At 52.8% G+C, this 22013-nt stretch overlaps 2 protein-coding genes across 2 annotated transcripts in view; one reads left to right on the top strand and one right to left on the bottom strand.

Moving 5' to 3' along the window:
* The first annotated feature begins 1455 nt into the window (after positions 1–1455).
* ENHO (energy homeostasis associated) lies at positions 1456–10503 on the top strand. Its single transcript, XM_081930094.1, has 2 exons — positions 1456–1600; positions 8269–10503. The coding sequence occupies exon 2, from the start codon at positions 8757–8759 to the stop codon at positions 8940–8942; it is 186 nt and encodes a 61-aa protein (XP_081786220.1). The 5' UTR covers positions 1456–1600; positions 8269–8756; the 3' UTR covers positions 8943–10503.
* A 1243-nt stretch (positions 10504–11746) lies between these two features.
* DNAI1 (dynein axonemal intermediate chain 1) overlaps positions 11747–22013 on the bottom strand; it is a 156462-nt gene continuing 146195 nt past the window's right edge. Inside the window, exon 20 of the mRNA XM_081929717.1 lies at positions 11747–12051. Within this exon, the coding sequence (XP_081785843.1) occupies positions 11947–12051 (105 nt within the window). The 3' untranslated portion in view covers positions 11747–11946. The remainder of the gene's footprint in view (positions 12052–22013) is intronic.

Below are 22013 nucleotides of genomic sequence, written 5' to 3'. Positions count from 1 at the left end.
CTATTATATATTCTTCATTCCAGCAAGAATTTTAACCAGCAGTTCGATTCTGCAGCTTTAACTGATTCCCTTTCCCCCACTGTATCCTTCTTGACTGTTTATACACGATTGTACTGAAATGGCATCCAAATCCTTTATATCAAATAAAATAAATGACTCTTCGTGACCCCATGGACCAGAGCACGCCAGGCCCTCCTGTGGACCCCTGACCATTAGGTCCAGTCGTGGCCGACTCTGGGGTTGTGGCGCTCAACTCGCTTTATTGGCCAAGGGAGCCGGCGTACAGCTTCCGGGTCATGTGGCCAGCAGGACTAAGCCGCTTCTGGCGAACCAGAGCAGCGCACGGAAACGCCGTTTACCTTCCTGCCAGAGCGGTACCTATTGATCTACTTGCACTTTGACATGCTTTCGAACTGCTAGGTTGGCAGGAGCAGGGACCGAGCAACGGGAGCTCACCCCATCACGGGGATTCGAACCGCCGACCTCCTGATCGGCAAGCCCTAGGCTCTGTGGTTTAGACCACAGCGCTGTCCGCGTCCCTTAAAGGGGTCAGTAGGAGAAATGATAGGCGGTGTGGGACCCCTCTGGCCGACTCTGGGGTTGTGGCGCTCAACTCGCTTTATTGGCCAAGGGAGCTGGCATACAGCTTCCGGGTCACATGGCCAGCATGACTAAGCCGCTTCTAGCGAACCAGAGCAGCGCACGGAAACGCCGTTTACCTTCCCGCCAGAGCGGTACCTATTTATCTATTTGCTCTTCATGCTTTCGAACTGCTAGGTTGGCAGGAGCAGGGACCGAGCAACAGGAGCTCACCCCGTCGCGGGGATTCAAACCGCAGACCTTCTGATCGGCAAGTCCTAGGCTCTGTGGTTTAACCACAGAGCCTAGGACTTAATTAGTTCCGGAGGTCCGTTCTTAACCTGAAGACCACTTTAGCTAATGGGGCCTCCTGCTGCCGCCGCGCCGCAGGAGCCCGATTTCTGTTCTCACCCTGAAGCAAAGTTCTTAACCCGAGGTACTATTTCTGGGTTAGCGGAGTCTGTAACCTGAAGCGTCTGTAACCTGAGGTACCACTGTATATATATCCACATATCGTATTACATCACGGTTTCGAGCATCTCTCCCCCTTCACTTTATTTTCCAATAAAAAATGAAGAAGCCACTCTGCACATGCTCAAGGGCGCCCGTGTTTTCAGCTCGGGGAGCGGCGACCAGGAGCCCCGCTCCAGCCACCTGGGGCCGCTTCTCCGCCGTTTCCTCCTCCAAACGCCGCCGCGCGAACCCTCCCGCGGTTCGCCTCCGTCCCGCGATCCCGTCCCGCCGCGCGGACTCCGCCTCCCCGCGCCCAGCTGCTGCTGCTGCTCACGTGCGGCGAGGCCGAGGGGGCGCGGCCTGGGAGGGCCAATGGGCTCCCCGCCAGCGTGAGCGCAGCCAATGGCGGGGCGGGGGCGGGGCCTCCTGCAGCCCTCCCGGCCCGCGGAGGAGAGCGCGAGGCAGGCGGGGGCCGGAGTCCGCGGACGGACGGAGGGAAGGAAGGAAGGAAGGAAGGAGGGCCGGCCAGCCAGCCAGCCTCGTATCCGCGGGGACTGCTCTCTGCCCGGTGAGTGCCCGGGGGTGAATGGAGGCGGCGAGAGCGCCTCTGAGCGCGTGCAGAGCGCCCCGAGAGGGAGGGCGGCGGGGCTTCCTCGCGAGGAAGCGGATCGGGGCGCCGTGGGTTCCGAGTCGGGGAAAGCTCGCGGATCCGCCTTTCTCCCTGTCTGCTTTTGCCTTCGCGGGTCTCCTGCCCCCCTGGACCTGGAGGTTGAGCTCCTGCCCGGAGCCGGACCGCTCCTCGAAGTGCGTTCACACGCACTTTGGACGCGCGTCATTGCCCCGCTTCCCAGGCGCTCCGGACCGAAGGGCGTGCCCAGAATTCTCCGAGGCGGGAAGGTGCTGCCAAGGTATCGTGTGAACGCGGCCCCTTATGGACCCCGTCTCCACGAAGCATCCCTGCTTCTCCCACTAAACGGCCCTCCATCAGTGATGTAGTTTTTGGCTGAGGCCACTCTGAGCTGGGGGGGGGGCGCTCTCCCTTGAGCTGCAAAGCTCTGGCCCTTTTGACTTTGCTCCTGAAAAGGAGGGGCGCTGGCAGCTGGCCCTCCCGGGATCCTTACCTGCCAATTTTCACCTGGCTCTGCACAGGTGAATTCTGAACAACTTCTTCTGGGCTGGGGGGGGGGGCCTTCAGGAATGAAGAAATCCCCCTAGGAAATCCAAGTCAGAAAAAGTGGCCACCTGCTCCATCAGCTCACCTGGCAGTGGTCCCAGGAGGAAGAGGTCTGTCCGTGGGCCCGATCCTTTGGGAGCAAATGCTCTACAAAACCTGAGGATCCTAGCGATTTGGCTGGGCAAAGCAAATCCGGGGCACTGCCAGTGAGCTGTGATGGCGCCCAACCCCTTCCAATGAGAGGGGGAAATAGCAGAATATGTCAAATAGTCTTGCACGGCGGCGGCAATATTCCACTTGGAATTGGCAGACAGGGATGTGCTGGTCCTTGCTTAGCATGTTTAAGGTCCTGAGTTCAGTTTCCGGCACGTCCCATTAAACCTCTACAAAATCTATGGCAGCCTTCCTCAACTTCGGCCCTCCAGATGTTTTGAGAACTACAATTCCCATCATCCCTGACCACTGGTCCTACTAGCTAAGGATCATGGGAGCTGTAGGCCAGAAACATCTGGAGGGCCGAGGTTGAGGAAGCCTGATCTATGGCCAAGTCATCTTTTTATTAGGCCAGCCGAACTGTAGAAATTAGTGTTTTTTTGCTTTCGTCTCATGGGCCAACCTGGCTCCCTTGGCACGTCCTACATTGGTCTGAGCATTTGGGAATCAGCTGTCCATCAGAAGATACCCAGTTTCCCCAGCCTGGCACTCTCCAGATGTTTCGGACTACAACTCCCATCAGCAGGTGTGGGATTTGTAGTACCTCAGCATCGGGGAGCCAAAGGGTCCCCCACACCTGCAGAAGGTAGAATCATGGAAGTCTGGGTTTGTGTCACGCAGGTGTGAGGCCCCCAGTCAATCTGGAAGTCCTGGAAAGTTGGAGAAGTTTGGGATATGGATGGGTCCACAGATTTAATTCTTTATAAGGCAGTCATATCTGCAAAAAATGGGTGTTGTGATCGACCGCACAAAGCTGTTACCCAAATTTTATCCAAATTTCCAAGGCGTTTTGCACTCCGAATTTTTGCAACAGCACTGAGGAACCTCTCTCAGAAATTGCTCCGGGAATGGCTGGCTGGGGCTCCGGGATTGCAAATACCGAGAATAAGTCTGGGTGTTGTTCAAGGCAGGTCCTTGCCCCGTATTCCTCAGCCATGAGTAACCAAAGCCAAGCCTAGTGTACAAAAAATGGGCTAGACCGTCTAAATACAAGCAAAATAAAGTGCTAAAATTAGATATGTGTGTATCTCGAGGGTGATGCAAATAACCCTAATTTGCATAAGGCCCCCCCCCGGGAATTATCCAATTCAAAATTTCCTGGGAAAACCCCCGTCTCTGGTCTCGGCACCTGCAGAGGAACAGACTAAGCGTGTTGCGGCTTTGCTTTTCAACACAGGGCCCTTGAGGAGTTTCCTGCCTGGTTAAGGCCCTGCCTGCTAGTGTTGTTGCTGCACTTTTCTGCAGAAGTACTGCAGCCAGCCTCTTTTCCTTACTATCGTTTCGCACACCCTATGGCTCCAGGGGATTTTCCAGCCTTCCATTGTTTCGGGCACCAAAACAGCCCCCCTGAACAGGCATCTCTACCCACAACCGTGCAAGTAAGACCGAAACAACTGCTAGTTCAGGGAACATTTTGACATTCAACTTCCACATGCTCAGGCTTCAAAAAACAATTTTCACGCTTCGGTTTCTATGCCTAACAATCTACAGCTGTTTTTTTCTGGGATTGTCTTTGTGGAGGTTTGGGACGACGACCAGGGAGGGTCTTGGTCCTACTAATTCTTGTTTCTGGATTGAGGTTGAGATGTTCTGGCGTCCGAGACCACACAGTGAGTTTTGCTCCAGAGCTGGACTTCGGAAACAGCTTTCCCCAGTCCCGAGGTCTGTTCCCTTGGACCACAGGAACTGCTTGTACCCTTTGGACAGCAACAATTGTCTCTTGCGGTAAAGAGCCTCACATGCTGCCCCTGGCTCCAGGGGGATTATGGGATGGAGGCGAGAAGACTGTGGATCTCCTCCAACCTTGCCTGTTCTGTTGCAAGCACCCGGCTGGGCTTGGGTAATGAAATCCAGAAACTGCCCAAATCTTCCCTGGAAACGTTCTAACTGGTGCAGGGCCTCTGGCTTCAGCGAGCTGGTGGCGGGTGTGTTTGTCAGGCTAAGTTTGAGTCTGGAATGAGAGTTTTATTTTAATGGAGAGGGAGGAATGTTTTCCAAAGTGACGGAATCGTTTCTCCAGGCCCAGATTCCCCTGCTCTGCTTTGCAAACTTGGCCCACCTCCTCCTGTTGGAGGAGACGGAAGGAGGAAGGCCATAGAAATGTAAGGAAAACCCAGGATCAGGCCAAAGGCCCATCTAGCCCAGCAGCCGGACATGAGAGAGGTCCTACTATAAAGCTTAAATCCCCCAGAAACTGCTGTTTCAGAGGTACACAGCTGCTGTGGCTGGACGTATTGCTCAGCCATCACAGTAGCCACTGGAAGTCTTTTCCTCCTCTTCCGTAAGTTTGTCTAATCTCCCTTTGCAGCCATCAAAGTTGGCGGAAATTATTATTTCTTGTATGTATTAGGAAGGAGAAAAATGTTTTTCTTTCCACTTTCCCCCACCATGCATAATTTTGTGCCCCTCCATCATGTTCTCCTTCAGTTTCCTCTTTCCTAAGCTAAAACACTCACAGCTTTGTCACGTTCCCTTGTGAGAGTTGTTGTTGTGTGACTCTTGCGTTTCTCCAGGGGTTGGGCTGGATGACCCTTGGGGGTCCCTGTCCCAGCCCCCTGATCACCCGGCTTCTGATTTTCTGCTCCCTTTGGCATCCCTCTTGAAACTGCCCTCCAAGGCCACTGCGGGAGTTGTTTGGTCTGAAGCCGTCTCTTCTAGAGGTTTCTAAGCTGCTGCCTTTCAAGAGAGTCAGGCAAACTGCTCACTTAAGGCATCGTCTTCCTAGGTTAGGAGGTGGATGCGAGAGTTAGGCCCTGTGATTTCCATTTGGGTTGGGGGGGGGTGTGGCTGGGTTCCTTTAAGGTCACCGGCGCTGCAATGATCCCTCGAGACACGAAACGAGGTGGAAGATTCTGTTGCAGTGGCAGCCCTGGGGCTGGAGCAAAGTGTCGGCTGCTCCAAAAAGCAGACTCAGCCGCTCAGAAGGGATTCGGCCGCTAAAGATGTGCGGGATCTCCTCTTCGCGGCGAGCCTGGAGACGTGCTTCTGCTTATGTAACTGAGGCTGGTGTGCGGTTCTTGCGGACTGAGGCTTCGGGGCACTCCGATGAGAGTCGGGGGCCCTCCTCTGTGCTGTGTCCCTGGTGGGGACCAGGGTGAGCTGAGCCCATGATATTGCCCCACAGTGTCCCCAAAAGGGGGAATGGACAGCGTGCCCATGGAATGTTTAATATGCCTTTCCAAGGCTTAGCAAGAGTCTCGTGAGCAGCCTGCCTCCATCTGGGGCTGCCCCATTTTGGCAAGGATTTTGTTAGACTACAACTCCCATCATCCCCGAGGGCATTGGCCACACTGACCGGTGGGAGCAGGGAGTCCCCAAGCCCCTGGAGGGCAATAATAATAATAATAATAATAATAATAATAATAATAATTTATTATTTGTACCCCGCCCATCTGGCTGGTTTCCCCAGCCACTCTGGGCGGCTTCCAGCAAAGACCAAAAATACACTAAAATGTCACACATTAAAAACTTCCCTAAACAGAGCTGCCTTCAGATCTCTTCTAAAAGTCTGATAGTTGTTTTTCTCTTTGACATCTGGTGGGAGGGCATTCCACAGGGTGGGTGCCACCACTGAGAAGGCCCTCTGCCTGGTTCCCTGTAACTTGGCTTCTCGTAGTGAGGGAACCGCCAGAAGGCCCTCGGCGCTGGACCTCAGTGTCCGGGCAGAACGATGGAGGTGGAGACGCTCCTTCAGGTATACTGGACCGAGGCCGTTTAGGGCTTTAAAGGTCAACACCAGCAGTTTGAATTGTGCTCGGAAACGTACTGGGAGCCAATGTAGGTCTTTCAAGACCGGTGTTATGTGGTCTCCCAGTCCCCAGTCTAGCTGCTGCATTCTGGATTAGTTTCAGTTTCCGGTTCGCCTTCAAAGGTAGCCCCACGTAGAGCGCATTGCAGTAGTCCAAGTGGGAGATAACAAGGCCCTCCTGGCAGGGACATTCTGCTCTGCTAACTGGATTCAGGGCACACCTGCATTTGCTCAGAAGCCACCCTTTGTTTTTAATTCACTGTCGGATGCTTAGCCGACGACGCTCAGCTCCATGGAGATGGTTGTAACTTCTTGGAAGTTCGCGATTCCTCAGCTGTTTTGCAAGTTCCTTTGAAACAGAGAAGTTCCTGTTCAGTGCCTTGCCTTTGCCGAAAGGAGAGTTTTGTTTGGCGGCAGTGAGGCTTATGTTTCCCACTCTCCTTCCCAGTGCGATGATTCTGCTAAACCCCAGGAGCTCCCGGCTGGAGGGTTTCCTGGGTGCAAGTTTTCCAACCGGCGGGAGGCTGGGAAGGGAGGTAGGCATGGGGTTCAGCGCCTGGCAGAATCTGACCCTGGCTATCTGAAGGAGAACAAAGGCTGCGCTGTCCCTGGCGAATGAATGGCCTCCTCTGAGTAGCCGGGGGTGATATTTCCTAGGAGATGGCTCTGTGTTCTCAGCTATCTGGCAGTTCTGGCCTCGCAGTGCCAGCTGAGGCCCCGGAGGCCTTGACGTGATCAGCAACGCAGCATCCAGCCCCTTGAATAGAGGCCGCAACAGCAGCAAGGAGACACCCCCCCCCCCAAGTTACTCCCATGGGTGTTTCAATTGCATAATTCAGTTGGCATTTTTGAGGTTTGATGGATTCCAGGTGTTTGGGGAAAGAGGAAAGGCGAGCTTCCAGTTTGTCTGTCCACTGGGAGCCACTGGGCAGTGGGGAGGCAAGAGTGTGGAAGCAATCGGGGGGTGAAGCTCCTACGCCCGCCCTGACTCGAACTCAGGGCTCTCTTGGGGTTTCAGGCATTCATCCAATGCTGCCCAGAGGCTCTAAGCATTTCCTCCTCAACCATGAGTTGTTGTTATTATTATTATTATTATTATTATTATTATTATTATTATTATTATTAATACCCCACCCATCTGGCTGTGTTGCCCCAGCCACTCTGAGCAGCTTCCAGCACATATGAAAACATAACATTTCTCTAAGGTGGTCTGTCTTAAAGTTTTTATGTGTTTATATTTCTATCACACTTTTAAACTTAAAATCCATTGTTGTATATTGTTTTAAATGTTCGTTTTGCTATTGGAATTGTAGTTCCATTTGTGTTTCTCAAGCTGGTCTCTGGCCGTAATAAATTTCATGTTTCATAACATCAGACATTAAAAACTTCCCAATACAGGGCTGCCTTCAGATGTCTTCTGAAAGTTGTGTTGTTCTTTAGCTCCTTGACATCTGATGGGAGGGCATTCCGCAGGGATTTGCCCAAGGCAAGAAAGTCAACACGCTGCGAATGGCCCACATTTTGGCCTTGTACGAATCGTGGAGAAGGGAGACGTTGTGGAGAAAGGGCAGCAGGACCCCAGAGCCGCCTGGGGGCCATGGGAGGAAGTAGAGGGCCGCGCTGTGGCTTAAATGTGGCGGGAGACAAAGAGGGTTGAGGGAGACTGCTTAGAGCAGCCTTTCTCAACCTGTGGGTCCTCAGATGTTGTTGGACTACAACTCCCATCATTCCTAGCCAGCATGGCGAGTGGTCAGGGATGATGGGAGTTGTAATCCAACATCATCTGGGGACCCACAGGTTGAGAACCGCTGGCTTAGAGGGAGTGGGGGGGTTTTCAAGGGGGGAGGCAAGGAAGACATGCATCTGAGGGAGGTGTGTTTGGGGCAGGGAGGCGGCAGGCGTGTGAGATCCCAGAGGGGCAAGCGAGAATGTGCAAAGCTGTTCTGGGTTCTGCGTGAGACTTGGGAGGTAAGATTTTTGTCAAATGCAGCTTCTCTGACAAGGTGTGGGAAAATCTGCGCCTGCCACCTGGGATCAGTGTTGGTGTGGAAGAAGCTCTATCCTTTCCTAATGATTGCATGGGCCTTTTCTGTTCTTGCAGGGATGCACTTTCACCCCAGAAGATTGGTGAGGCCACAGAAGCAGCCGTGACCTCCTTTGGCCCCTGCTCTCTGCCTCGGGGGCCTCTTCTCAAGCACCACCATCAAACAGGACCTTTGGAGTTTGGGACAGCATCTGCAGAATCCGTCCAACAGGGAGAGCGACTTGCTGCAGTTTCGCAGGATGACCTTGGTGGATTCGAAGCCAGTCTCATCGCGCAAAGAGGAGCGGCATGTGGCGCGTTAATGGCGCTCGCTTAGAAAGTGGGGCTGCGGTTTTTCCACCAGGGGCGAAGCCATGTGGGCCTCTGGCAGCCCAGCCCTGGGGTAGCAAGGAGCGTTTCATGGTTCAAGGGAGGGAGAAGGAGAGAAGCGGAAACAACGGCGCAGACCCGTCTTTGGAGAGAGCCTGTCGGCTGCGTAGGCAGCGGCAAGACCTGCCTCTCTTAGCTGTGCTCTGAGTGCCACTGCCGCACCCCGGGGACCCAGGATGGGGGCAGGCCTCTCCACTGGGGCAGTCGTCGCTATCGTCTTCAACTGCGTCATCGCTTTCCTCATTCTCATCCTCTTCCTGATCCTCTGCAAGGCCTGCCGGACGCCATCTTGCCCCGACCAGAGCCCTTCTTCTGAGACGGATGACAGGGGGAACGAGGAGAAGTACCTGCTGCATCCATGACCCTGTCTGTCTGGCAAAAGCCCCCAGAATGGGGATTTCAGCCTCCCCTGTCTAGAACCCAGTTCGGTTCAAAGGTCCTGAGAGAACCGTGGCCTCATCGCTGGGCAGCTTAGGGACACGGGGTGCTGGCCGCGGCAGCTCTGTTGCCTTCGAGACACAAGGGCAGGTGTCTTTGGGCCATGGAGGAAGGAAGCCTTTGCGGGAGCCCCGAGAAGGCCGAGTGGCGCTCGCAGCTGAGGCGCAGCAGGTGGAGGAACAAGCTGGGCTTGGTTCCACCATATTATTCAGGATTGCCCGCGCTGAACTCAGAGGCTGGCCCTGTCAAGATGGCGGCCGGCGTGGCAGAACAAACAAAGCTTTGCCCAGGATCTTCCGGAACGTTCTGCCTCGCCAGCCAGGTTTCAGTAAAACCTCGGATGGTTCAGGGTCCCCTTGACGGAGATTCCTGTTTTCCTCTTGTGGAGGGGCCTCGCCTCCGTCTCTTCGGGGGCCTCAAGGCAGCCCAGCGGCGGAAGGAGAGCAACCGAGCCATGTTCACAGATCAGTGCCTTTTTGGAAGCCGTCTCCTGCAGGCCGCTGGGCACGGACGAAGCGTGAGGGTTGGGGGGCAGTGCGGAAGAGCACCCCCTTCTCCAATGGATGAGCTGGGCTCCCTCTTTCCAGCAGCTGGTGTCGAAACCTGAGGGGGCAGACAAACCAGCTGGGCGCTTGCGGGCTTTGGCCAGCTGGGGTACCGTTGGACGAGAGTTCAGTCCTGGGTCAAGTAGTTTCTTTCCTGCCCACTCTCCAGAGCTTGCGCCCCCCATCTCAGTGATGGAAGTAGGGATCCAGGCCTCAAGGGAGACAGGTTGGGCATATGACAAGTGTGCAGGGTTGGGGTAAAGGCTGGTACCACAAATGGCAGTACTGGTAGAAGTGGCGGAAGGGGGCTGGGTTGAGAACATAGATGGATCATGATGAAGTGCCTCTTGGGAACTGACCTGCCTGCTCCCATGGCCACAGGATGAGGGCTTGGGTGATCCAGAAACTTTGGGGATCTGCGCAGGCAGGCAGTGTTCTGTTGCACGCCCTTCTGTGTTCGCCCATCTTTGCGGCCGAGTCTCGGGGTCTGTGAGGGTGCCTCCCTCCTCCTCCTCCTCCTCCTCTTCCTGGGGGTCTCAGCCTTTCTCCCCCGTCCCACCTCAGTCACCTTCTCTAAGTGAAGCAATTTCCCAGCAGTCTTGCCCCAAGAGGCAGGAGCAAGGCAGGCGAACTAAGCAGAGTGGGTGTCGGGCCAGAGCTGGGGTGGGTCTGGCACCCCAAAGCAGAGCCGTTGCAATAAAGAAGGGGGGAGTGGGAGGTTCATGCCTGGTGCAGCAGGATTCCCAGGGAGTATATGTTTGTATGGTGGGGGTCTCTGGGGGTCTCTCCGCTTCCTTGTGTTGCTAAGAGGCAGAGAGCTGCTTGTTCCCTTCTCATGCTAATGACTCTCCACTGGGCTTAACATGTCCTTTCCTGACTGTGATTTTACTGGAATAATGATAATAAAAAAAAACTTGCCTAGTTTCTAGCAGACAGAAAACCTCTTGTGTTCCGCTTCTGTTTCCTGTCTCCAAAGGAACCTGCTGGGCTTCCAGGGAGGGGGGGGTGAAGGGGCTGTGCACCCCTGAAAAGTGCTCAGCCCCCTTTCGGAGAGAGAGAGAGAGGCCAGAGTTGGGTGGGTTTGATGGAGGCAGCTGCGAGGCAACCGGCTTCCTCATCCTGGCCGTGAGGACAGCGCCGCTTGGCTTTCTGCCTCAGCCCTTCATCACGCAGGGGCTTAATTGCACCAGACAGTTCTGTCTCAGCGCCTGGCAGCGAGGGAGCAAAGGTCCTTTGCTCTGGCCTGGGGTGGGCATGGAGGCATGCACAACAGGAGGAGCGAGGGTTAGACTGGAAGCACCCAGTTTTATTGAAATCACGTCTGAACCAGAACGGACAGGCTGAAGCTGGTGCTCAGAGAGCGTCTCGACTTTCCTCCCTTGTTGAAAGCAGGCCTGGGAGAGGAAGATTATAATTGACACGGGGGGGGGGCAAAGGGTTAAAAAATACTCCCTCTCCCCCAGTGCTATGGGTCCCAATTTGGCTTGGGGGGCCATGGGGGGTGGGCACATGCCATTTTGCAAAGATCAGCTGAAAGGTAAAGGGACCCCTGACCATTAGATCCAGTCGTGGCCGACTCTGGGGTTGCGGCGCTCATCTCACTTTACTGGCCAAGGGAGCCGGCGTACAGCTTCCAGGTCATGTGGCCAGCAGGACTAAGCCGCTTCTGGCGAACCAGAGCAGCGCATGGAAACGCCGTTTACCTTCCCGCTGGAGCAGTGCCTATCTACTTGCACTGACGTGCTTTCGAACCGCTAGATGGGCAGGAGCAGGGACTGAGCAACGGGAGCTCACCCCGTGCGGGGATTCGAACCGCCAACCTGATCGGCAAGTCCTAGGCTCTGGTTTAACCCACAGCGCCACCCATGTCCCAAAGATCAGCTAGACAGCACCAAACAGCGTGACAGATATCACCCCCCCCCCCGTTTGGCCCTTTGTGGGATTCTCAGTAGGGTCTCTCTGGAGAACCATCTTTTTGATGGTAGACATTTTCTCACTCCAAGCCAGCAAGTGGCATCTTCTGCAGAGGGCAGGACTGGGCCTCTTCCTCGTGATCAGCTGCAGAGACAGCTTTGCATACACACCCACCCACACACCCACCTCTTTTTCTCCCCTCCTTCTCCCTCCCTCCTGATGTGCGGCTGGACAAGAGTCGTCCTGCATGCTCACTCTGCACAGCTGTTGAGCCTCGGCTTTTATTTTTCTGTATGCAAAACCAAAACCAAATCATCTTTTGTGCCGGAACAAAAAGGTCTTCGGTGCAGCTGTCTGTGCGGGGCCAGGGCCCTTACAAAGGGGTTCTTGTTCCTGGAGTGCAGAGCTTCCAAGTTGCACGCAGGGTGGGAGAGCGGAGGCAGGGAGGGGGGGCCACACTGGCCAGGCTTCACTTGCTGGTTTTGGCCACCGGTTCCCTCACCAGATTCAGCAGCTTGTCCAGCTTTGCAATCTCCACTTCTGGGCCTTTCTGGACCTCCTGGCCTTTCTTCTCCTAAGGGAGACAGGAGAGACAAGTGGTCAGAGGAGAGGCTGCCTTCCTGCTTGCTTCAGGGGGCTCCCCTAGTGTACAGCTTGAAACCCCGAGTTGGTGCAAAATGTAGGGTGCTTGCCTGCCTGCCTGCACAGGGGACTGTAATGCAAGTACTTTGGCTCTGTTGTCATCCAAGCTCACAAGAAAGGGTTGATTTTGGCCTGGGAAGCACTAGATGAGCCCCCTGCCAGCCTCGTGTTCTGAATGGGTTCATCAGCTGCGTCCCTGCTGAGAATCTGGACTCCTGTCCGTGTGCTACACTTAGGATTCCTCTAGAAAGCAAGGAGTGCCTTTCTGCCACTACAACAGGGAAAAGAGGGGTGTTTAATGCAGCCTGCACAGCTGGTGTAGGACAGCCAGGAGGCTCTCAGCGGGATGGAGACTGGCCAGCCACAGAAAGGGTCGAGCTAAAAGCACTTCTGTAACTATTTAAAAACCTCTTAAGCAGACCCTTTATTCACTTATTTATTCCATGTGGCTAAGTATAATAAAAAAAATATAGCTTTACCTTAAAGCTACAGAAACACAACAGCATTTCTTAAGAATTCCTTAAAAGTCTAGGTGGGAATGTGGGCTGCGGGGAGAAAACTTGACAAATAAAAATAAGCAGCGTACAAAATGTGTCCAGGAAAGCTTTGGTGAAGAGACATTTTTAGAGGTATCTAAAGGTCGTTGCTGTCTCTGCCCCACAGATTACCTGAGGGAGAGCATTCCAGAAGGTTGGTGGCATCGCCAAGAAGTCCTGCTTCTGTGATGGCACCAAGTGACAATCTGCCAGACTCTCTCAGAAGGTCTGAAAGATCTGTTTGGGCTGCTGTGGGGAAGGCACTCTGCTGGGTAAATCCTGGTTCCAGGTAGTTTAGGGCCTTACATGTCAACAATAAGATCTTGAGCGTGGGGGGAGCTTGCTGTCCCAGGAAGCGCCTTGCAAGCTGTCTTTTGCACTAGCTACAAGGGCAGCCCTACGTACAGTGCATTGGAGTAGTCTAATCATGAGGTGGTCAATGTGTGGGTCACAAGGCTCTCCTGGTCCTGAAGTGGTTGCAGTTGGTGCACCAAGCTAAGCTGGTATAACTGAGCAGAAATGGGAGTGGTTGCTCTGGCGTGAGAGGGTCAAACTTCGCTTTGCAATCATACTTCTCAAAATAGCAGGGAGCCCAGTAGCACACTGGTGACTGGGAGCGGTCACCGAGACCACATAACACCGGTCCTGAAAGACCTACTTTGGCTCCCAGTATATTTCTGAGCACAATTCAAAGTGTTGGTGCTGACCCTAAACGGCCACTGCCCAGTATACCTGAAGGAGCGTCTCCACCCCCATCATTCAGCCCAGACACTGAGGTCCAGCTCCGAGGGCCTTCTGGTGGTTCCTTCCCTGTGAGAAGTGAGGTTACAGGGAACCAGGCAGAGGGCCTTCTCAGTAGTGGCGCCCACCCTGTGGAACGCCCTCCCTTCAGATGTCAAGGAGATAAAGAATTACAAAACTTTTGGAAGACATCTGAAGGCAGTCCTGTTTAGAGACGTTTTTAATGTTTGATGTTTTCTTGCTTTTTTATTATTAATAATAATATTCTGCTGGGAGCCACCCAGAGTGGGTGGGGTAGAATTTCTACCCCGCCGATCTAGCTGGGTTTCCCCAACCACTCTGGGCTGCTGGCGCTGTGGGTTAAACCACAGAGCCTAGGGCTTGCCAATCAGAAGGTCGGCAGTTCGAATCCCCACAGCGGGGTGAGCTCCTGCTGCTCGGTCCCTGCTCCTGCCAACCTAGCAGTTCAAAAGCACGTCAAAGTGCAAGTAGATAAATAGGTACCACTCCGGTGGGAAGGTAAACGGCATTTCCATGTGCTGCTCTGGTTCGCCAGAAGTGGCTTAGTCATGCTGGCCACATGACCCGGAAGCTTTACGCCGGCTCCCTCGGCCAATAAAGTGAGATGAGCACCACAACCCCAGAGTCGGCCACGACTGGACCTAATGGTTAGGGGTCCCTTTCCCTTTAACTGGGCAACTGTCTGCCAGCATTGCTCAGTCACAGGCTCCCAAACCGGGTTGTTCCTTGCAACTGTGGGGCCCCTACAAATATTTCTCCTGGACACCTTATGCAGGTGGGCCAGGGTGCATGTGAAGCTGACTCTAATCGGGGAAGGGGCCAGGGTTTCAGGGTGATGCGCTTCCCCTTCCCCTTGCCTCCAAACAGCCAAACCTCAACTTTTCCATCTACTGGTCCAGTCCCTAAATGTTCCTTTGGGAAGGCACAGCGTCTACGGCAACGGGACAGAATCGGCAGCAGCAGCATGGGCTCTGGCATTTACAAAGGTTTGCGAGGCGACACTCAAGTTTGCACAAAGCTGGCAGTAAAGCATGGCGGAGAGTGCAATTCAATTATGAGAGGTTTGTTTTGCTTGCCTAGGGCACATGGCCAGGAGTGCAGCTAATCTGCCGTCCCTTTCCATAATCCACCCAATCGAGCACCATGGATTCCAGCTGACTCACGGAACAAATAAGGGCTACACACCATTGCAAGCAACTCTCTGCAACGGCAGTTCTGCAGGAGCCTGCAGTGTAACTGAACCAACGGGCAGGTGGTTGTGCATGAGCACTTCTGATCCGAGAGAGAGAAAAGTGAACAGGGGTAGCAGAGAGGAATGGTGCTAAAAGGTTAGTCTGGATGGCGGCAGTGCCTTTGGGGAGGAAGTGGGTCCCTGTCTACCCCACCCAAACGGATAAGGCAGATTGCATTTGCTCTCATAGCATTTGATAGGATTAGTGCTGGATTACTCATCTGCAACCTCCCTTTTGAGACCTTGGGGATTAAGAGAGGCCACCTGGAGAGGCAAGGAAGCTTTGCACACAGAGTGGATTCAAGGGAGGTGGCGCTGGTAGACTGCTCTTGTAGTCAAAAATGACAGAGGTATTTCACAACTTACAAGGAAGCAAATTTGGGTATAAGATGAACTGGAGATTGCTATACAGTGTAGCTCCCTAGAGAGTGTGGATTTACAAACATGTTTGTTACATTTACATTTTAAGTGTGCACTTTTAAAAGCAAAAAGCAAACAAATTGATGGAGCATAATGCTGTCAATGGCCACTGCTATTGATCACTGTTGTGCTGGGCCCGGGGGTAACCCGCGAAATGCAGTCCAGAACTGGTCCAGAATCTGAAGGTTCCGCTAGGAGTCAGTCTGACAGAGCCAAGGCAGGAAACAAGGCAGGAAAACAGGCAAGGACAGGTACAGGCTCTCAGGCAGGATTTGGCGTACAGCAATGTTACTCCCGCAACCTGGGCTGGGTCCAACAGCCTTTTATCTCTTTGTTGGGGTAACGGCCGGTCCTGATCCCCTGGCGACTCACCACCCTGTTTCTCCCGAAGGCGAGCACTCCTCCTGCGAGTACTCAGGTCTCTTCTTCTCTCAGACCTCAGTCTCTGCAGCTCGGGAGACGTCAGTTGGTTACTAGATCCAGGGGCTACCTCAGCCTCCCCTGACCCAACCGGTAGCGGAGCAGCTGTAAGTGATGGCCCAGCTGGAGGCAACGAGGTCATCCCCGCATCTGGAGCCAGGGCAGGATCAGGCCCCTGACTCGGCCCAGCTGGGGTTTGTTGCAGGGGAACCTGTGCAGACTGGGACTCTTCAGAATCAGGCCCCAGACTCGGTTAAGATGATGCCTGAGGCAGAGGATCTGGTGCAGACCGAGGCTCCTCTGGTTCCAAGTCTGAGCCCAAGTCCCAGGCCATCACACCTGTGTCCTGTTTCCAGGCTCAGAGGTCATATGCCTCTGGATACTGGTTACTGGGAACTGCAAGTAGATAGAGTGCTCTTGTGCCCAGGTCCTGTTTGCGGGCTTCTCATTGGGACATCTGGTTGGCCACCAGGAGAACAGGATGCTGGACTAGATGGGCTTTGGTCTTGTGTGAGATGCCTCATCAGGGTGTTTCTGATCAAGGCTGGTGGGAGCAACTGCTTGTGCTGGTGCCAGTGTGGGAAGGCAGCTTGAGAGCCTCGTCCCAGAACCGAGAGGTCCTTGTGGAGACGTGGTCCTCAGCGATGGTCCACCTGTGCAAATAATGCCACGTGATGCATTAACTCTGGATTCCTCAATGGTGGATATCTCAGCTAAATGTAGGAACTGTCTCTGTTGAAAAAGAGTTGTGTTGAAGAGCATGCTAGGCAATGTAAAATCTCCATCTGTGGTGAGGCAGCAATGGCTCATTCAGACAAGCTGGTCATCACATACAAATCAAGGAACATTGAAACGCATTGGTAGGAATCAGTCCTCCTTAATTTGCATGCATGCATGCACAAATCCAGCTGTAAAGCTTTGTCCCACCAGGGCCCGTGCTTCTATTTGTCTTTTTGGCTGCATCCCAGCACATGAGCAGGAGTTCGATTCAGGCCCAAAGGCCGCTTAAGAGAGAGATACAAAAATGAGACAGACAGCCTCGTTCATTGTTTATGGCAACTTGTGAGCAGGGAATTCTTGGGCCGGCTTGCCTCTGACTCTCTCAAACGGACAGCCTGCTGTTTATGCACTTGCTTATCCTGCAGTGCTGGTCCAGAGGCCCCCAGTACTGGTGCGGGGGGGTGGACTCAGTTCACATCAGCCTTGGAATCGGGCAAATGAGAGCCAAAGACTGGAGCAAAGCGAAGCTGAGATGTGTGGCAAAGCGAGCCATTTCATCGGGATCAAAGGAATAATTCCAAATGAGAAGCCTATAGACTTGCACACTGTCGATGCAACAGAGGACCTGAGAAACTGCAACAGCTGCTGATAAACTGACTTTACTCCCTATCCACAATTCTGGTAGCAATCTGGTAGCAATCCCACAAGGGCCTCGACTTTCTAAAAGATTCTGTGCCCAAGTGGCCCCAGCACACTCCACACTCGGCTGCGGCTCAGAAGACCTGCGAAGTCCCTTCCAGAGCCCTGAAACTCTTTGCATTCTTTGTTTTAAATGGCGCCTGGCTGATCAATGGAAGTGGGTCAGTTCTCAGTTACAGAGGAGGTCTCGCTATCAAAAGAAACATTTTACTGCTGCAGACCCCCCTCCCTCCTCCCTCTTCAGACGGCTACTCTTTCAGCCATTGTCCTGAATGAATGAATGCTGCTTATATGGGTTTCTTTTAACTTCTGTGAGCATTTTGGCAGCTGCTCAGCTCGGACCGTATAGTTAACGTCTGTATAGTAAAAGCGATGGTTTTCCCAGTAGTGATGTATGGAAGTGAGAGCTGGACCATAAAGAAGGCTGATCGCCGAAGAACTGTTGCTTTTGAATTCTGGTGCTGGAGGAGACTCTTGAGAGTCCCATGGACTGCAAGAAGATCCAACCTCTCCATTCTGAAGGAAATCAGCCCTGAGTGCTCACTGGAAGGACAGATCCTGAAGCTGAGGCTCCAAGACTTTGGCCACCTCATGAGAAGAGAAGACTCCTTGGAAAAGACCCTGATGCTGGGAAAGATGGAGGGCACAAGGAGAAGGGGACAACAGAGGACGAGATGATGGGGCAGTGTTCTCGAAGCTACCAGCATGAGTTTGACCAAACTGCGGGAGGCAGTGGGAGACAGGAGTGCCTGGCGTGCTCTGGTCCAGGGGGTCACGAAGAGTCGGACACGAGTAAATGACTAAACAACAACAACAACAGCTTGGACTGTGCAAGAAAGGAAATGGCAGGGCAAAGAGAGGAGAGTCAGACAGACAAAGAGAGGAGTTTGCCTGAAATTCAGCGCCTCCCCAGCTCCTAAAGGCCGAGGTCCCTTTGCCCTCCCCGATAAAATATTTGAGGGGGCTGGGCCCCCCAAGGTAGATGGGCATTGCCATTCAGATGGTATGGGTGAGGCCCATCATGTGATCAGTTATGTGGGGTGGGGCTTACCTGCCCCCCAATATTTTATTCAAGTTGACACCCCTGCTCCTGAGGTCCACACTCTTAGTAGCATAAGGAAGAGCCCCAGATACGAAAAGATACGGTAATCTTTATTGTGATTGTCCCATACAGAACAACAAAATTGGCTTTGTTTTGACCCTCTCTCCAAAGTCTCTGTCTGCTTTCAGGGCTCAAAAAGGCTGCTGCAGATCTGGGAAAGGTTCAGCAAAGGGCCACCAAAATGATCAAGTAGTTTATTCCTCACCCATGCTATTTTTCTAGAAAAGGAGGTGCCAGAACTCACCATGAACACCTCCCTTGTTCTCTTGTAATGGCAATGGCGCCCAACTAAGAGGTGCTGGAACTGAGTTCCCATGAGTGCTGGCCGGAAAAAGCCCCACTCCTCACAGAGCTGTAATTCTCAGCAACCTTAGCAAACTACAGTGCCCAAAATTCTATGAGGGGAAGACCGTGCTTCAAAAGTGATTTAAAGATAAATGGTACACTCCACGATGATCAGCATTTATTTGCATGAGGTGGCTCAGTGGAAAGAGTTATTTGCGGAGAAACAGCAGCTTTCCCACAATGATTTTCCAGACTGAGATGCTCAAAGCATTTCACATACATTCTTTCAGAACTCTTTATGACGACCCTCTATGACAGCCCATAATTCCCATATTGCTATTGGCCGTGAAAAGGTGAGGTCTGTGTCATGTCATGTGAGATGCAAATAATGAAGGATTTCTCAGTTTGGGCATTTGTTTTACCTAGAAGTGCTGTGCTTTATTTTACTTACTTACTTACACACACACACACCCCTTCTCTTCCTATTAATTTCTGTTTTCAGAGTCTCAGTCTGCAGGAGATGCCATTTCCAGGCAAGTCCTAATTTAAATGCGATCGCATCCGGTGTTCAAATGATGTACACAATTTCAGGGGCTTCTGCGTTTTAATTAGAAGCCTCCTTTGCTCTGCCTAAAGCAGTGTGCTGTGCAGAAGCAGATTAGTCATGTAAAAATATATATATATAAATAGCAACTTTGATTCCCTTCGCATGTTTCCTTAGCGGAGGAGCAACAGAGCTATGGGTGAATGAATGCAGATGAACCGGAGAAGCCTCTCTCTTTGCATGGATTCAAAGTTCTCTGATGACAGGTTGTGAATAAAGCTTTATTTCACTGCTCGGCCCGGGTCAAGTCATCCGTCTCAGCCACGTCCAGTCAGGAATGCACTTTGGAGGGGAATCACTTTGCTGCAATAGGGCTGTGAAGAGCACAGAGGCGGATCCCCATCATTAGGACACTTCTCTCCCCCCCCCCCCCCCGGAGGTGGCCTGGATCGGATGACTTTGCGGAAGGAATGTGAGAACTTTCTACTGAGGCCAGTCCTTGGGGTTAAGGGACAAGTTGTTCTCTCAGAACCTGCACTTTCAAAAGAGCTGATGAAAAACAGAGCATGGTGTGAGCCAGGAGGAGGCCGATAATGCTTTTAAAGTGATAAGGAAATTCCCTTTTGCCTCTCTTGTAATGCCCAAACTGAAGGCTATCCAAGAAGCTGAATGTTAGAAGCTTTGGGACCAACCAAAGGAACTCCTCGAAGTGCACAATTGGGATTTGCTCCCATCAAAGGATTGGGCAAATGCACGGAAGATAAGGCTCTCATTAGCTGTTAGTCACGGTGGCTGTGTTTTACCTCCTGAATACCAGTTGCCTGAGCCCTCAGGAGGGGAGAATGTGGGCTTCTCATTTGGGCCTCTGGCTGGGCACTTGGAGAACAGGGTGCTGGGTGAGACCGGCCTTCAGCCAGCCAGAAGCTAGGCTCTTCTTACGTTCTTGTTGAAGGTGAAAAACAAAAACCACTGATGGCAGCAAGCCTTTCTGTAGAGGGAGTCACTTTGCTTCTCATCCCTCACTGGTTTCTTAAGAAACTTTTCAGGAAGATAGTAAGCTAGGAAGCCACCTTATACTGAGATAAAGGTAAAGGTAAAGGGACCCCTGACCAATAGGTCCAGCCGTGGCCAACTCTGGGGTTGTGGCGCTCATCTCACTTTATTGGCCGAGGGAGCCGGCGTACAGCTTCCTGGTCATGTGGCCAGCAGGACTAAGCCGCTTCTTGCGAACCAGAGCAGCGCACGGAAACGCCGTTTACCTTCCTGCCAGAGCGGTACCTATTTATCTACTTGCACTTTGACATGCTTTCAAACTGCTAGGTTGGCAGGAGCTGGGACTGAGCAACGGGAGCTCACCCCGTTGTGGGGATTCGAACCGCTGACCTTCTGATCAGCAAGTCCTAGGCTCTGTGGTTTAACCCACAGTGCCACCCGTGTCCCTTTATACTGAGATAGGTCCTTGATAAATCTATCTCAGAATTGTTTACATTAGCACACCTGGATTTCAGGCAAGGTTCTCTCCCTGTTCTACCTAGAGATGCTAAGCAGGTTTGAACCAGGTACCTTCTGCCTGCAGAGCAGACGCACTGGTCCTGAGCTATGGTCCTTCCTCAGTTGTGCTCCTCCAGCCTAGGAGAGTGGGAGCACTCAGGCTCCAAGGATGAGGACCACAGGCTAGCCTAGGTTCTTCCTCGGGCAAGCATGGAAAAGGAGGCTGCCCCACCATGGCAGATTCACCTGTCTTCAAGCATCAAGCCCAGCAGAAGCTCCTGAGCCACTTCCGAGCACATGTCTTTGTCCGCACAGTAAGATCCTCAAAGGATGTCTCATGCCTCACGGTCCCTTTGGATGGATGCAGCAAAATGCTCAGAAACACTCTGCCATGCCACGCAGCCGAGTGGAAAGCCCATTTCTATGCAGAGATGTATCTGGAGACAATTGTCTCAGGGAATTTGCTCCGAGGGCTGCCAGACGGCCCGTGCAGTTCCTCTCCAGAACTCTAGCCTCTCCTGATGCGACAATAAACTCAGAGAACCGTCTTGGTTTTATTTCACTCCCAAAACGCCACCAGCACATCTTTCTGGGAATTAAAAGTCTGATAGCAACCAGCTGTGCGTCAGGTTTTAAACTACCTTTGCCAATGTTTGTATTTTAATACGTGACTGACATTTCTCTTATATCGTCTGGCTGCCTTCCCCTTCATGCTTCGGCACTAAGAACAAGTTCACATGTGCAGAGGTGTGCACACATTGCCAAACAACTTTGTCACAGTTCTTTTATACTTTAAACAGTATTCACCAACCTGCACTTTAGGGCCAAATTGGAACAAGCAGCAACCTGCAGAAATCCCAATTGCCATTTGTTCCGAGTCAGTGCTGAACTGTGGGTTTTCCTGGGGGTAAGCGATGAGGTGTGGAAAAGCCCTAAATTTGGCTTGGTCTGCCCTTGCATAAAGGGACGCGGGTGGCGCTGTGGGTTAAAACACAGAGCCTAGGACTTGCCGATCAGAAGGTCAGTGGTTCGAATCCCCGTGATGGGGTGAGCTCCCGTTGCTCGGTCCCTGCTCCTGCCAACCTAGCAGTTCGAAAGTACGTCAGAGTGCAAGTAGATAAATAGGTACTGCTCCAGCGGGAAGGTAAACGGTGTTTCCGTGTGCTGCTCTGGTTCACCAGAAGCGGCTTAGTCATGCTGGCCACATGACCTGGAAGCTGTACGCCGGCTCCCTTGGCCAGTAAAGTGAGATGAGCGCCGCAACTCCAGAGTCGGCCATGACTGAACCTAATGGTCAGGGGTCCCTTTACCTTTACCCTTGCATGATCCCTCCTGCAAAAGAGGCCAGCTGCTGGATCAGACCAGAAGTGGCCCATCTAGTCCAGCCTCCTACTCTCACAGTGTCAACCGGATGCCCCAAACGCAAGCCTAAGAACAACCCGAAGGCAACAGCAGGGCTCTCCATGCCTGTGATCTTGGCCTCTCTGCTACACTGGCTCTCATGCGTTTGCATCATGCGCCTTTGGGGCTGGGCAAGAAGACAACCTAGTGAGTGAGTTTAAGACCCTTCCACGTTTGCACAAATGCCAAAGGCTGCATCCCAGTGCACTCCCAGTGAACTCAGAGGGATTTACATCTGAGTGGACAATCATTCTCCCATTAATTTGGATTGCACATTTAAGTG

The sequence above is a fragment of the Podarcis melisellensis genome (genome assembly GCF_964234715.1).
Source record: "Podarcis melisellensis genome assembly, chromosome: 11".
NCBI lineage: Eukaryota > Metazoa > Chordata > Lepidosauria > Squamata > Lacertidae > Podarcis > Podarcis melisellensis.
This window is presented reverse-complemented; position numbering and strand designations above follow the sequence as displayed.

What these genes read in the sequence shown, in the direction of transcription:
- ENHO (XM_081930094.1), top strand. Translation starts at nt 8,757, where the DNA reads ATGGGGGCAGGCCTCTCCACTGGGGCAGTCGTCGCTATCGTCTTCAAC.